This window comes from Sphaerodactylus townsendi, linkage group LG01 (genome assembly GCF_021028975.2).
Source record: "Sphaerodactylus townsendi isolate TG3544 linkage group LG01, MPM_Stown_v2.3, whole genome shotgun sequence".
Lineage (NCBI taxonomy): Eukaryota > Metazoa > Chordata > Lepidosauria > Squamata > Sphaerodactylidae > Sphaerodactylus > Sphaerodactylus townsendi.
The window spans coordinates 78906221-78920726 of NC_059425.1; the positions used below are offsets into that span (position 1 = coordinate 78906221).

General features: G+C 40.9%; 1 protein-coding gene across 3 annotated transcripts; it reads left to right on the forward strand.

Annotated features, from left to right (window-relative positions):
- Nucleotides 1–1110: 1110 nt before the first annotated feature.
- On the forward strand, nucleotides 1111–7782 carry DPY30 (dpy-30 histone methyltransferase complex regulatory subunit). Of its 3 annotated transcripts, XR_007243515.1 has the most exons (6): nucleotides 1111–1260; nucleotides 3354–3425; nucleotides 3508–3555; nucleotides 4196–4338; nucleotides 5669–5760; nucleotides 7553–7782. XR_007243515.1 is itself a non-coding variant. In XM_048484663.1 (5 exons), exons 2-5 carry the CDS (start codon nucleotides 3390–3392, stop codon nucleotides 7623–7625), a joined length of 300 nt encoding a protein of 99 aa, XP_048340620.1. In that variant the 5' UTR covers nucleotides 1112–1260; nucleotides 3354–3389; the 3' UTR covers nucleotides 7626–7782. The 3 variants fall into 3 exon arrangements, 2 of the variants coding, with proteins under 2 accessions (XP_048340620.1, XP_048340627.1); XM_048484663.1 differs by lacking the exon at nucleotides 5669–5760 and having other exon boundaries at nucleotides 1112–1260; XM_048484670.1 differs by lacking the exons at nucleotides 1111–1260; nucleotides 5669–5760 and adding an exon at nucleotides 2222–2244.
- The last annotated feature ends 6724 nt before the right edge of the window (nucleotides 7783–14506 follow it).

Genomic DNA, 14506 nt, shown 5'->3' on the forward strand with positions numbered 1-14506 from the left:
TCTATTCAGATGCTCCCACCAGTGACCTTGCTATCTACAGGGTTACTCCCAGGCTATAGTCTTCATTGTTACTCATACTTCTATTCAGATGCCCTCAACTATTGACCTGGTTGCCGCCTTTGTTACTCACAGGCAAGGTTTCCCCACCCACCCTGGACACTCCAACAGATATATACTCCACTTGCTTTTCCAACATCAGATCCTCTGAAGATGCCAGCCACAGATGCAGGCGAAACGTCAGGAGAGAATGCTGCTAGAACACGGCCATACAGCCCGGAAACCACACAGCACATAAACCTAATTTCTCAAACAAGGGAACTGGCTACACCTGTCTAATAATATACAGGGAAGAACTAACTACCCTCCTTAACAATAAACAGGCAATTTCTACTACACCTAGCAGCTCATATTCCTATATTACAGAATCATATGTATGGATTAAATCATTGTAAATTTAATATACCAGTTGAAGTATTAGTATACGATTCTATTGATCAGCTTCTCAGTGGAGTAGCTCTGGTGCTCACTCCTGGCTGGACTCTCCGTTTCCTAATGAATAATATCTTAATGGGAGAGAACCGCCTCCTTGCAGCCTCTATCAAATGACAAATTAGTGTCCAGGTGAAGTCCCTGCGCCGCTACGCTTTTGAGATTCCTTTTCTGAGGACTACCCGAACAATTCCTTCGCAATATACTAATAACGGTTTTTTTTCCTCATTCCGTTAAATTTTTCAGTGGTGTTGGGCTTTCCCCCCCTTTTATGTTTATTGTCTGTGCACTTTACCCATTGTAACTGTAACGCGTCTTGAGCAAACTGAAGTACTAAAGAGAATCAGTAAACAATCTCAGGCAACGAGAAGTGGCTACAGTTACCTCCCCCCCTCCATGAAAGTCACTCTTTCATTATTTCGCATGAAGCAGGACACACGAGGAAAGTACAGTCTTGCGGCTGGAAAAGGAGAGAAGCACGGAACTGGTACCTAATTCATGCCTAAAAGGAGCAGCTGAGATATATGCACAGGCGCAAAATTTATCTGACTGCACCCGCGTTCTTACCGCCTCCTTGTCAGTCCCACATTGTACTCGCCCTCCCGAGTTCTATCACGCATGCGTACTACAGCCATTGACGCACGACGTTCTCATTTACGGTACCCGTGTACGACAAGCCGTTGGAAGTGGTTACCGCAGTCGGTTGTTTTGCTCGTTGCTCCGCGACCGGTCTTTGGTTACTGTTTGCATCTGCGGCCCACGATTGCCCGGGTAAGGAGGAAAGGGAAAGCGGCGCGTTTTACATTATGAAGCGGCAGGCCAGTGGCGGCCAGCCCGTGCCTCGGTTGATGGGATCCCAGCATTCCCGCGCTTTCTGCTCCTGTAGTCAGATTGCTTTGGGGATACAGAAAGGCGTCCTCTGCAGTTATTTTAGGCCAGGAAGGTCCGCGGTGCCTCTTATGGAAGCGAGGAGGACAATCCCTCCGCCACTCTTCATAGGAGGTAGCTGGGCTGCTTCTTGGGCAAAACAGTCGGAGCGTATCGTGTGGCACATCAGTTCTAGAGTGCATATTTAGGAGTAAGTTCCTTTGAACTCAGTGAAGTTTCCTTCTTGGTAAACTTGCGTAGGATTGGATTACGGGCAATCAGACCATCGAAAACTTCTTTCAACCAATTTCTGGCTTGGATTTACCCTTTGAACACAGCCCTCGAAGACTAACAGAGCTGTCCTTTGTAGAGTTACGTCCTTCAAAGTCCACTTTAGTCAGTGGGCTTAGACAGATGTAGTCCTCTTTAGGATAGCACTGTTAAAAAAACTTCTCCTATGTGCTGCTGAACAAAATAAGTGAACTACACATTACACTTGATCTTCAAAAGGCAAAGAAGTGATTGGCCTCTCAATTGTCTCATTGTGAGTTAAATGCCATTTGCACCTGGAGACAGGCATGATTAAAGTTGTGGTCAGGGTTTGTCTTGTGTCTGTTAATCTATGGCTTAAATTGAATTTTACTCTTCAAGGTTTAACTCCATTGATTATTAGAGATAGTTTTCAGTCTTCATGGCTCAAGGCAATTGAATGCAAGCTAGCAAGCCTGGGCTTTTCTTCATATTTAGAAATGGAGTATGAATCAGTCCATATCGACAAAGAGCAACAGGCTAATCTAAGGATATCTCTGCTTTTCTTTGGACAAATCTAAAAATGGATCCTCTCCTGCAGCCTGCTCTTTTCAGCTGGAGATTCCTGGTCATAGGAAGGTATTTTGACTTGCCTCTACTGCTCTGGATGGTTGCTATAAAAAGATTAATTTTGTGGAGAGACTGTATCCCTGTGAACTAAGAGAGATTGAATCAACAGAACATGCTTTACTCTGTTGTACATTTTACCAGGAGGTACACTTAAGGACTACTCAGTCTGCTCAGTAAATTTCCAGGTCATTGTAATTCGGACTACATTAGATTGCTTCTTATACCCCCTGCATGCAGTTCAGTTTGGCTGCGTATAAAATCTATTTGCCCGTTAAGTAATTTTTACACAAGGAAATTTTATAAATTTTTAAACTTTTTACATTCTTGTTTCATGATGTACATGCTCTTATGCAAGTCTTTGTATTAATAAACCATCTGAGTTCACAAGAAGATTTATGCTGCAAAGCACCTCAAAGATTGCACATTTTCAACAACTTGGGTCTTGAAACCATGCAACAGTAATATAATTAGTGTGATAACAGTAACACTTGTTCTGAGTGCAACCTGGGCAGGAGTGCAGAACATGCATCAAATAAGTGCCTTGAGGTGGTAATAAATGGATAAAGAATAATGAATTTAAACTTTATTCAGACAACACAGACCATGAGGGTGTTGGCTGACTGGGAAAATACCTGATCTGGATTTATCCCTTGAGGACCAAATTTATAGGTTGTGTTTGGCACTATTTCTAATATCAGAGATACCAGCAGCTTAGTGGACCTTTCTCAGTTTTGCTTTGTTCTGCAGTCAGCTACATTTGCAAGGAAAACATGTACAATACCTGGTTCCCACACACAATTTTTCTGGCTTCAAGCAAAAAAGTATGATTTCTAACAATTTTTAGAAACCAATGGATGTTGTTAAGCAGTTGTATATTGTAGTCAAATTCTAGATTTGATATTCAAAAGTACAGCTGAAAAATGCAGCCAATGCACAAAAAATGAAGCCATACTAAAAGATACTTGTGAAAGGGTGTTTATAATATATAACACATTGTAAAGAATAATATACTATATTAAGTATAACAGGGTTTTTTTTACATCTTGAAACTACCAATTGTATTTTTAATATTTTTTAAAGTGTATCACGGTGTAATCAGAATTTTTTTTTCTTTCAAGCCTACTTTATATTTGATAACTTCTACATAACATATCATGGACACAGAACAGATTATGGAGAACCAGCCACAGGTAATGTTAGAAACTTTAATTCTGTTTTTTTTAATTTAAAAAAATCATTATTTTTATTTTATAATTGTATGGTGTTTTATAGGTTCCAGAGAATCCTCATGCAGAATATGGTCTTACAGAAAATGTCGAGGTAATTAAGATTTTCCTGGTATTTAATATTCTCAATTGAAATTAACCTTGAGTTAAACTTGTGAATTCTAACTCTGAGTGAATGAGGGCACAAAACACATCATTGGTCATGATACCTTATCTAGTTTAGCCACAATATCATTGGTATTTTTTTTGTAAGAAGAGGTTGAAATAGTGGCACTAAGGAAGTGGGAGAGCCTGCTTTACTGGGACTCAACCTTACAAAGCTAACTGCTCAGTGGATCCTGGTATAAAATCAGTATGAGCTTATATTATACACATTGATACCTTTGCATGTTTGTTTTTCCAGTGCAAAGTAGCTTAAATAAATCCCATCAGAAATATTTACTGTGAAGTCAAGCCATGGAGTGTCAGTGTGTGGAGACATTTTATTTTATTTTATTTTGCAACCACTGCCAGTCATAAAAGTGATTGGCCTCTCAATCTTAAAAACTGCACTTCCCCTTTTCATGATCTTTTTTAAAGAGTCCCCTGACTTCACTCAAGAGTAAAGACTATAAAGTAAAACATAGTGATCTTTGAATATTTTTGAATGTTCTAATTCGGAAATTAATGGCTTTATATTTTCAACTAAAACATTGGATTGCTGCCTTCATGCGGCATGTGTTTAAATTCTTCAGCGGATAGCAGAAAATGAGAAGACTGCTGCAGAGAAGACATCAAAACAGAAGGTGGATCTTCAGTCATTACCTACACGTGCCTATTTGGATCAGACAGTTGTGCCTATCTTGCTACAAGGCCTTGCAGTACTTGCAAAAGAGAGGTATGGTACATATTTATTTTTCACAGGATCATTAGTTTTTACCTACATAGATGTGGCAAATCTGTGGCAGGAATATATAATTTCTGTAGGTATTGCTCATATCACTGAATGTTCCTCGATTCAAAAAAATTATCTGTATAAACTATTACGCTGGGCTGCAGTTCTTCCGACATATTAGTTTTCTATGGTCAGGTAACTTTTTAATGAACATTTTATTCATGTGATCTCCCATGTGGTGCAAGCATGCACTTTATATTTTGTTTCTAAAAACTAAATCAGTGCAGTGCAGAGAAGAAGAAGAAGAAGAGTTTGGATTTATATCCCCCCTTTTCTCCTGTAGGAGACTCAAAGGGGCTTACAATCTCTTTGCCCTTCTCCCCTCACAACAACTAACCTGTGAGGTAGGTGGGGCTGAGAGAGCTCCGAGAAGCTGTGACTAGCCCAAGGTCACCCAGCTGGCGTGTGTGGGAGTGTACAGGCTAATCTGAATTCCCCAGATAAGCTTCCACAGCTCAGACCGTTCACATGAACGGTCCCAGAAACAGCTGGGACAACGGCAGCGCAGAGCACCGCCGACCGGCCAACCCAGCGTGTCCCTGGCCCTCCAGCACGTCGCTGAGGCCTGGAGACACGCCCCCCCGGCCCTGCGCGCCTGCTTCAACGTCGCAGGGCAGGGGGGCGTGTCCCCAGGCCTCGGCGACGTGCCGGAGGGCCGGAGACCAGGTAAGTAAAGGGTGGGAGTGGGGGGGAGGGCGCCTTGGAGCCGCTGCTGTTCACACGGCAGGGTCTCCAACCTGGCATTTCCCAACAACCTTGCTCCCCGAGCGAGGTTGGGAAATGCCGGCTTCGCGCTAGTTGGGCAGCCGCGCCCCCTGTGCGAATGGCTCCCTGGGGACGGCGTTTTTGCCGTCCACAGGCCGCCATTTAACGCCCGTGCGGAAAGGGCCCGAGTTTCAGTCTTCATGCTACCCTGTTTCCCCTAATATAAGACATCCCCGAAAAATAAGACATAGTAGAGGTTTTGCTGAAGTGCGAAATATAAGGCATCCCCCGAAAGTAAGACATAGCAAAGTTTTTGTTTGGAAGCATGCCTGATGAACAGAACACAGGAAAAATAAGACATCCCCTGAAAATAAGACATAGCACATCTTTGGGAGCAAAAATGAATATAAGACACTGTCTTATATTCGGGGAAACACGGTAGTAATACTGACATTGAGAACATAAAGCTTAAAAGGAGCCATAATAATGGGGATGAAAATCAGACTGAGTTGTCATAAACAGATTGCAATCCAATTTGACATTGATGACATGAAATTTATGTCCACAACATGTTTTTCTTCTTGCTCTTCTATGTAGCAAAGTGAACTGCTAGTAGATCTGTCTCTCCCACTTTGCAGGGGAGGGAAAAATTGTAGCAAGGTAAGGGCAGTTCAAGATAATGCCTTCATTCAGAAGTCACAGATAGGTTTGTTACAAGTGTGAACATATTTTGTTAATATGCTCATGGACTCTCTTTTATTTACAGATAAAAAGCTTCTTCATTTGGGAAGGCTTCAGTCAAGCTACAATTCTCCATTATGCTTTAATGTAGACAGTGGAGCATATTGGAATTTACATCCTCCCCATAGTACTAGATTCTAAACTGGGATTTATTCTTGGTTAGAAATCCAATTTGTAGGGTAGTTCTGGTTCACTGAGGGATTGCAGGGGTTGTTTGAAGTGTTCCCAAACTCAGGAGCTTTTAATTGTCCTTCACAGGAGGGGCAATAGGATGGGAGATATCTGTATGTGGTCACTACAGCCAAACATTCTCATTTCCCATTCTCCTGCTCATTTTTATTGTTTCTTGTCTACAGCTGTGGATAAGTAGAAAACTTCTCTCTTTTCCCTTCTCTCTGGCCGTTTCCGCCTCAAGGACGGCCGGCTGAAACAGCCCCGCCAAGAGTGCAAGGGCGTGGCAGAGCGCAGAGTTCGCGTAAGCATGCAAGGCCAACGGGAGAAGCGGAGGTCTGTCGATTGCAGGCGGCTCCGCGAGGCGACTTTCCTGCTTTTCTCACTGAGGCCAGGGCTCCTCATGGGAAGCCTTAGCCCTCACGCTGCCCTCGGCGACCTGGAGGTTCTGGAGGATGAAAGTGGGTGGGCCTGCTACCGCAAGCGCACAGGAGACGGAAGGGGCGAACGGGAGATGGTCGCTGCTCATTCCAGCCATAGGAAGACGCCTCTCCCCAACAACAACCCTTTAAAGGGTTGTTGTTTAGGAAGAAGAGTCAGGTCGCCGCTGCTGCGTTGCAGCAGCGGCGCCTGTGCGAACGGCAGCCTGGGGGCGCCTTTTTTGGCGCCCCCAGGCCGTCATAAATGGGCCGTGCGGAAGCGGCCTCTGAAAGCAAGAGATGACTAGCGTGGCCATAGCATACCTGTCAGTAAATCAATGTTTTTCTTGTATTTTCCAAGTTTAATGTTATATGCTAATGCTTTGTTTATAAATTGAATTTATTTTATAGATTTAAATTATTTGACTAAAAGAATGAATTGTTCTTCTTATAGATTTAACATTATGTTAAAATAAAAGAACAGATCAAATGATCTATTAACAATCTGTCATCCTTTGCATTTTTACAATGTAGCCTAAAAAGATTAACTTAAGAAAAACAACAGTACTATTACTGCTGCTGATTGTGTAGCACTAGACAAGCTACTGAAGAACACACGATATATGAAATCAAAGTTCTGGCCTAGATTTATTAAGCTAATATTTCTCTGCTTAGCTACTGGCTGTTTTCCTCATATGTTAAGTGCCGGCTATCAAATTATTAAAATAAGATAGTTGGTGATCTCAGGTAACGTCAAGCATTTTTTACGGATCTTTAAAATCTACCAAATGCTTCTTTACAGTTAATATGAAAATTGTAGGTACCCAAAAATGCCTCTGAATAGTGAGTCAGGCATATATTATAATTAGCTATATTAGTTTAGTGTGTTAAGCTAAGAGATGGAAGACAGCGAACATAGTAAAAACTTGTCTTTTTATTGACTGTTAGGAACAAAAGGAGAGGACTCTTTCTCAGCACTATAAAAGTAGCCAGACTTTGCTTCTTTTTTGCTTTTGCTGTGTGGTTTGTTGTTGTTTTTTAATAAAAATATTTACGTTAAAATAATTATTTAAGTAATGCCTATGCTAAAAAAAAATCACTATTCCTTACTCTTTCCTTAGGCCACCAAATCCTATTGAATTCCTAGCAACATATCTGCTAAAAAATAAGGCACAATTTGAGGACCGAAATTAACTCCTTTAGAAGACAACCTCATGACTGCTCAGCGTATATTCTTAAATAATCATGAATCATTGTCTGATGTATAAATCCTTCAAAACCAAAAATGTCCTTCTCATACCACTTCTTTAGCCTTTTTTCCCAATTATTTAATAAAGTACTTTACATTTTATTAGTTCATTTATTTTAAAGTAGCTTCTAAGCCTTCAGAATAAAGTCTGGAAACTTCAGTTGGGTGAATACTTTAAATCTTTCCAACAAGATGTTTCACGGTGATTTGAAAAAATCCTGCATGATGGGAGAAATAGTCAAGTCTCAAATGACTGACTGGTCAAGAATCTTGTCCTCGCAGTACGATATCTGCATGGTAAGGCTTTAACAGAACGTAAACATACTTTGCCCATAACAGTGAATGGCTGTAGCTGTAACATTTCAGATTGTTTTCAGGTACTTTAATTGCCACTGAAATTTCCTGTCTGTGTGCTAGGAAAAGCATATTTGGCGAGTATTTAGAAATATTTCTACTATGCGATTATGACAGTGACCCTTAAACTCCATTCAATGGAAATAGTTTGAGTTATCAAATAAATTTATGAATATGTTTACCCTGCATTACTAACGCTGGCTTCTATCACTAGCCATAGCTGGTATACAGACCTGTCAAAATTGATATAATGACTTCACACAAAAAGTTTACAACTAGAAAAAAGCCCTGACATCCTTCATGATGTAGCTTGCGACCAATAGTTGATACCAGTCAAAGGTTGCTTAAATTAAGATGGTCTTCGCTATTTGTGACACCAAAGCAGAGTAGGAGCTTCACTTGCTTCCTTTGGAAATCTGTTCTCAAAAAAAAGTACATCCTGGTGGAAGCAAATAGATCTAGCAGGAAAATTCCTACAGACAGAAAGCGTTTCTGCTATACTAGAAGAAGCAGTCCCACGACTAGGCAGGTCCCAGGATACTAACAGTTTAAAGGTTAATACAAGTATTTGGAATTAGGGACACAAGCCTATGGACAACCATTAAAACTGCTTCAAGATGGAACTAATATACTTGATAGGAAGCAATCCACTGACCATATAAGACAAGTTGCAGTGGGTGATCCTCTGGTCCCATCTTGGCAATCTATACATCTGCCAGGCTGAATGCTGTTCTGCCAACCAAGGTCCCTACACCAGGGTTGTTCATATCTCCACCTAGCAAAGGGGCCACCAAGTAGCGGCTTGGGTCCAGACCTGCTCATGGGCAAAAAAGAAATAACTGGGGCAGGGAAGCAGAAACATGGTGGAAAGGTAGAAAAAGTTGGGGTAGGTAAACAGAAAGAGAATTGGGATGTGTTACGTGCCATCAAGTAGCTCGTGACTCAAAGTGACCCTATGAATCAGTGTCCTCCAAAATGTATTGTTAACTGCCTTGCCCTCCTTCATTGTGTCAATCCATCTCATGTTGAGACATCCTCTTTTTCCTGCTGCCTTCAACTTTTTCCTAGCGTTATTGTCTTTTCCTTACCCCTGAAAATGCCCAAAATCGAGCTATTTGGCAAAGAAAATGTCAGTGCTAACCCCCTCAAGGGAAACACAGCCCTCAATAAATAAATTACTAAAAATACTTGGGATAAATTAAATTGATCTTAGTTTTCAGTGATACATTCTTACACATAAGGATCTGTTCTAGTTCCACCATCTTTTCTAGTTTCTTTCCAGTCTCAATCTTCCTTTTGGTTGACAAACCAAGGAATAGAAAGTCTTGAATAATTTTGATTTCTTCATTGTCTACTTTGAAGCTGAGTAATTCTCCAGTAGTCGTTACTTTTGCCTCCTTTTTTATTAAAGTTTATTATGATTTTGTTTAATCCATGTAGCTAGGAACCAAAGTTGAGAAAAGCATATATACAATATGTTTTTATTGCACATTTCTTAAAGAACTAATGTTAACAGTGTTAAGCACTTAACATTAGAATAATTCAGTAGAAATTTGAATCCAAAGATTGCATCTCCAATAATGCTGAAACACCAAATTGATTGCACATAACCTGTTACATAGATTGACCTGACAAGTTTCAACCTCATAGGTCTTCTTCAGAGGTCAAAGTACACAGACACACAAACAGTATTTATCAAACAGTTCCAAATATTACAAAAGTCACAAAAATCCAGTAGAAAGGTTAATTATGAATCTCCAATCAAGTCATATAATTACTAATGTATAATTCATTTAGGAGCTCTTATTATGGATGGTATTGAAAGACCAACTAACCATATTTAACCTGAGTAACATTCACTCCTCTTTTTGACATGCACTGGCACACATTCTGTGAATTTGTATTCAGCTGAGGACAGATAGTTGGTCTTTCATTATCTATAATATGAGCTTCTAAATGAATAGAGACAGCTATCTGGCAGTAATGAATCCAACAAGCCTAACAAAAAGAAAGCAGCAGGTCAGCAATCAGAACGTGAACTAAATACATTTTCTGTCACGATCCTTGCCATTTGTATTGTGAGAATGAGATAGAAGGAAGAACAATTTCCACTCATTACTATCATATTCTGTGAATGTTATTCCCTGTGCATGGGACTATTTCCAGGAGATTGAAGTGGCTGTTTCTCAACCAAATGACACAAAAACTGCAGGGGTCCTAGTCCTGCCAGTCCACTAAAGACCCTCCACATTTCCAGCAAATTAGATCAAGAGATCTGATTTTACAAGCCTCTGTTCAGGGTAGCCCAGCCATCCTACTTTTCTCCATTATATCCTAGGGAGTGGGGAGTCCATGAGTAAAAAAGCCAATATCCAAATGCACAAAAGCAGAGGATACAGCTTAGCACCCACGGGCACTGTGGCACCAATGGTCATCTTTCCTGGCACTTGTCAAGTGTTCTTGGAAAGCAAGTGGAGTTTTGACCTTGCAGGTATTTTGTTTGGCCAGTGGAGATGTGATGAGCTGTGCAGATGTTTGAAAATGCTGCTTTGGCATTAGCTACCATCACCGGACAAATAAAATGGAGAAGGGAAGGCGGTATTGTACTTTAACAATAAAAGCAGCTTGCAGGAGAAATGCACCCTTCCTATTCCTAAACTTATATCTCTAAAATCACATCTGTAACTTCCCAGTTCCAAGACCAGAAGTGAGTAAGGAACGAGAGGTAGATGCATGGATCTGATGAACTGAGGGACTGTAAGGAACAGGGGAAACGTATGAAAAGAAAGTACATTTGCTGCTTTTTACAATCTTAGACCTTCTTGGAGTCTGCCAAAATATAAATTGCCTTCCTCTGCTGACTAGAAGTGGCTGTAAGGTATATTTATTATTGGGTTCTATTGAAAAAGTAACTAGTTCCATGGGTCATAAGCCCAGTCACAAGGTATTTATATAGTGGGCTGTTTGGGTATTTGAGCTGACAGTCATGACTAGCAACACAAGGAGTAGATAATTAGATCGCAATGCATATATTCTTGGTAAACACAATGAAAAGGAATTAATCTTCCTTTAATCCTTTGTTACAGCATGAAATAATCCAAAACTAACATCAGAGGGTCAGTGCCATGTTGAACATGGCTACTAGACGTTTTCATTCAACCCATCTAATTCCCACTGTCTACCTGTCCACTGCATGCTAATTAGCCCAAATTGCTGAATACAGTTGTGTATAATACAATCTTTTATGCATGTTTACTCAAAACGAGATCCCCCTAAGCTCTCCTGCTGACTTCCTAGGAGGTATGCCTAACATTGCTATCTTAACCTGAATGCTTCACAGACTTTTTTCCCCCCAAGAAGCACATTTGGTGCTTACAACACACCAAGCCTCAGGGCAAACCACAAAGCTTTCTTTGCATGAACAGATGTCTCCAGTATTTCCTGACTTATGTTAACCCACAGCTCAGTTATGTTGAGTTTAAGCACATGTAGAGGAGATTAATTTTTAAAGGGAAACTTAATCTTGCTTTTTGGCAGTACAAGACCTGGATGTATCATTTCATATTTACTCCTAATGCTGGGGAAAATGTTGGCAACTCTAATCCTCCCAGTTTTCCAATTCCCAGTGAATAATGAACTTAAGTATGTATATGCCAACAATTGCCTTCTTCTAGGATTACATTACAATGTAAAATGAACCTAAACAAGATCTAAACTTATACAGACCATGTCTTGATATCCAAGATATTCCTTAGTGAAACCTAAAGTCTAATACAATCCCATTTGCTTTTTCACTTTGCTATCCTCAGTGGCTCAGCTTCCTTTTCTCTCCGTCTCTCCAAACCAGCAACAACAATGCTCCCAATTCTTTTGCCTCCCCAGCTTACTCGTTCACTATTTTGGAAAGAGAGGCCTCTGAGGGCTCGTTTGTTGGTGTCGCCATGGCAGCAGTCCAATAATATACCAGATGACAAATTAGGTAGGTGAAGAGCTGAAGCAGATTAAATAGCTGCCTTTGCACAGTATCCCTGTGACTCTGTTGCATCCCCTGGGAGAGAGACTAAGGATGTGGCAATAAAATTGTGCACATTGACTCTTCAGTCCTTTCATGGGTACAAGTAAGCATGTGATTATATGCCTGCCAAGACTTTGCATTTAGGACTGAGTCCCCTACCTCACAGTCTCCTTGAGATGTCACAATTATTATACCACAAATTAATGCAACATATTTGGCTTTACAATCTGCTCCTGACTTTCTGTCCTGGGTACAAGATTAACACTACAATCCAGTTGCAGGAGTGGCCTGGAGGCGATTGGGGTGGCACCACAAAGGTGGCACCATGTTAGCTGCATGGGGTTTGGCAGTGGGGAATCCCTCCTACACGCGAATTGCCCCATACTACAAACAGGCTTATGGCGCATAAAAGTGTGGCACAAGTCTGAGGGCTCCACCGGGGGTATTCCCAGGTTGTAACACTGGTAGAAGCTGACTGCAGTCAGCTACACCCACAAGAATGCCCCAGCCCACACACACCCTGTACCAGTGTCTGCTCTGATGCCAGCATAGCTCTGCGGCGGCACCCACTTCCAGGTTTCACCACCATGGAGCTGTGCCAGTGCCTCTGCCCTCTCCATTCTCCACCAGCAGGGGTGGCCCTTGCAACAGCGGAGAGGGCAAATGCACTGGTGCAGTCTGGTGCCTCATCCACAGCACAAATAACCTTCCCCATCTGGATTGGGCTTCCTGTTTTGCTCTGAGACTTTCCTTTGCTGTGTTCACAGCCGATTTGACCCATCTGCTACCTATTGTAATGTTCCAGAGTGTACAGAACTTTAACTATTAGACTGTGTATAAGTTCTTCATGGTTAACCCTATAAGCATTGCCATCAGAGGTTGGCATGCTCTGGCAGTTGCAAAGCCACAGGGCATTGGGAGGCCATGGGCAATGACCCTTAACTGCAGCTTCTGCGGAGAAGACTGCAAGCCTCTGTCAAAGACCTGTCCAGGTCTTGGGGGGAGGGGGGGGCGGGCAGTAGCAATGCCAAGCCCTGGGTTCTGAATTGGTGTTCAAAAACAAAAAGTAATATTTTAATATATATTTTTATTTGAAAGGTTGTAAAATAACAACTTTAAGAAATAGGCAGTGAATATAAATTCATAAGGTGCATATATAGACACATAAGGTGCATATATAGAAACAACAAAGCACACTTACTAAAAGAAATACTGGCTAGAAAATATAACAGAAATCTTCAGTGCCTGGGCAGAGCTCTTCAGACAAAGTAGAGGCAAAAAAGACCAAAGACTGCTAACTCAGATGGGATTGATTTAGGGCATAAATTGGTCACTCCAAAGAATTACCAATGAACCAATCAAATAGCAAGTTGGTGGGAACTCTGGAAGATGAGCAAGTCACCTTGCCCTTTTAACACTTTCAATTAGGGCTCACGTTGAACTGTTGGATGCCTGTAATCATGAGTCTGCCCTTTGTGATGGTATAGCCTATCTCTAGCTACAAACACCTGCAACTCTAGGCTATGTGAAAAACAAGAGACAGAAAACAAGATTTTAATAAGCTTCTTCAGAAACAAAATGGAGTCTCTTTGGACATAGCAATGTACAAGCAATGTACAAGGCAACTCTGTCTCTGTACCAAGACTCAGTGTTCTGGGACTAGAATGTCCTCTGAAACATCCTTCATTAATAGCCTTCTTTTCTCAGATCTTGCAAACTGAAGTCAGTCACTCAGTTAATTGAGTGGACCCACAGGGCTTGTTCTTTTGGTGCTGCCTTCAACCTATCTGAGCATTATTGTTTCCAGTTACTCTTGTCTTCCCAGACTGTAACCAAAGTCCGATAACCTCAGTTTCGCTATTTTAGCTTTTAGGGACACTTCATGCTCAATTTGATGTAGAATCCACTTATTTTGGGGGGGGTGGGGGTGGGGAGGTTCGGTGGTTCACAGTATCGACAAAGTACCCCATCATATTTTACAGAAGTCGAAAGAAGGCTGAAGCAGCTGCTTCTTTCCCTTTTTCTTATTTAATTTTTCTCAGTACACAAAACAAAAAATAAAATACAAAAAGATAAGCACACACAAAGCAATTAACACATGACTCATACAATAACAAAACTCAAAATATGATAACTCACTAAGTTACACACCATAACCCCAAATAATTACTTTCCGCTATCTCATTATTGAATTCTAATCCATTCTAGGTTCCTGCATCTATTTAAAATAGAACAATTAATCAGTTACACACTTTATAATTTCTAATATTCTATTTCAATCTGCTGTTTTCTTTCAAATCTCAAATCCTGCAATTATTTATCTTCTACCATATTTTTTCAATCGGTAATCTGTAAAAGAGTTCCAGTTTTCTGTAAACTCCTCTGTATTACTGTTCTTTAGCAAACATAATTTTACTATTTCTGAATATTCTGTGACCTTCTGTATCCAATCTTCCT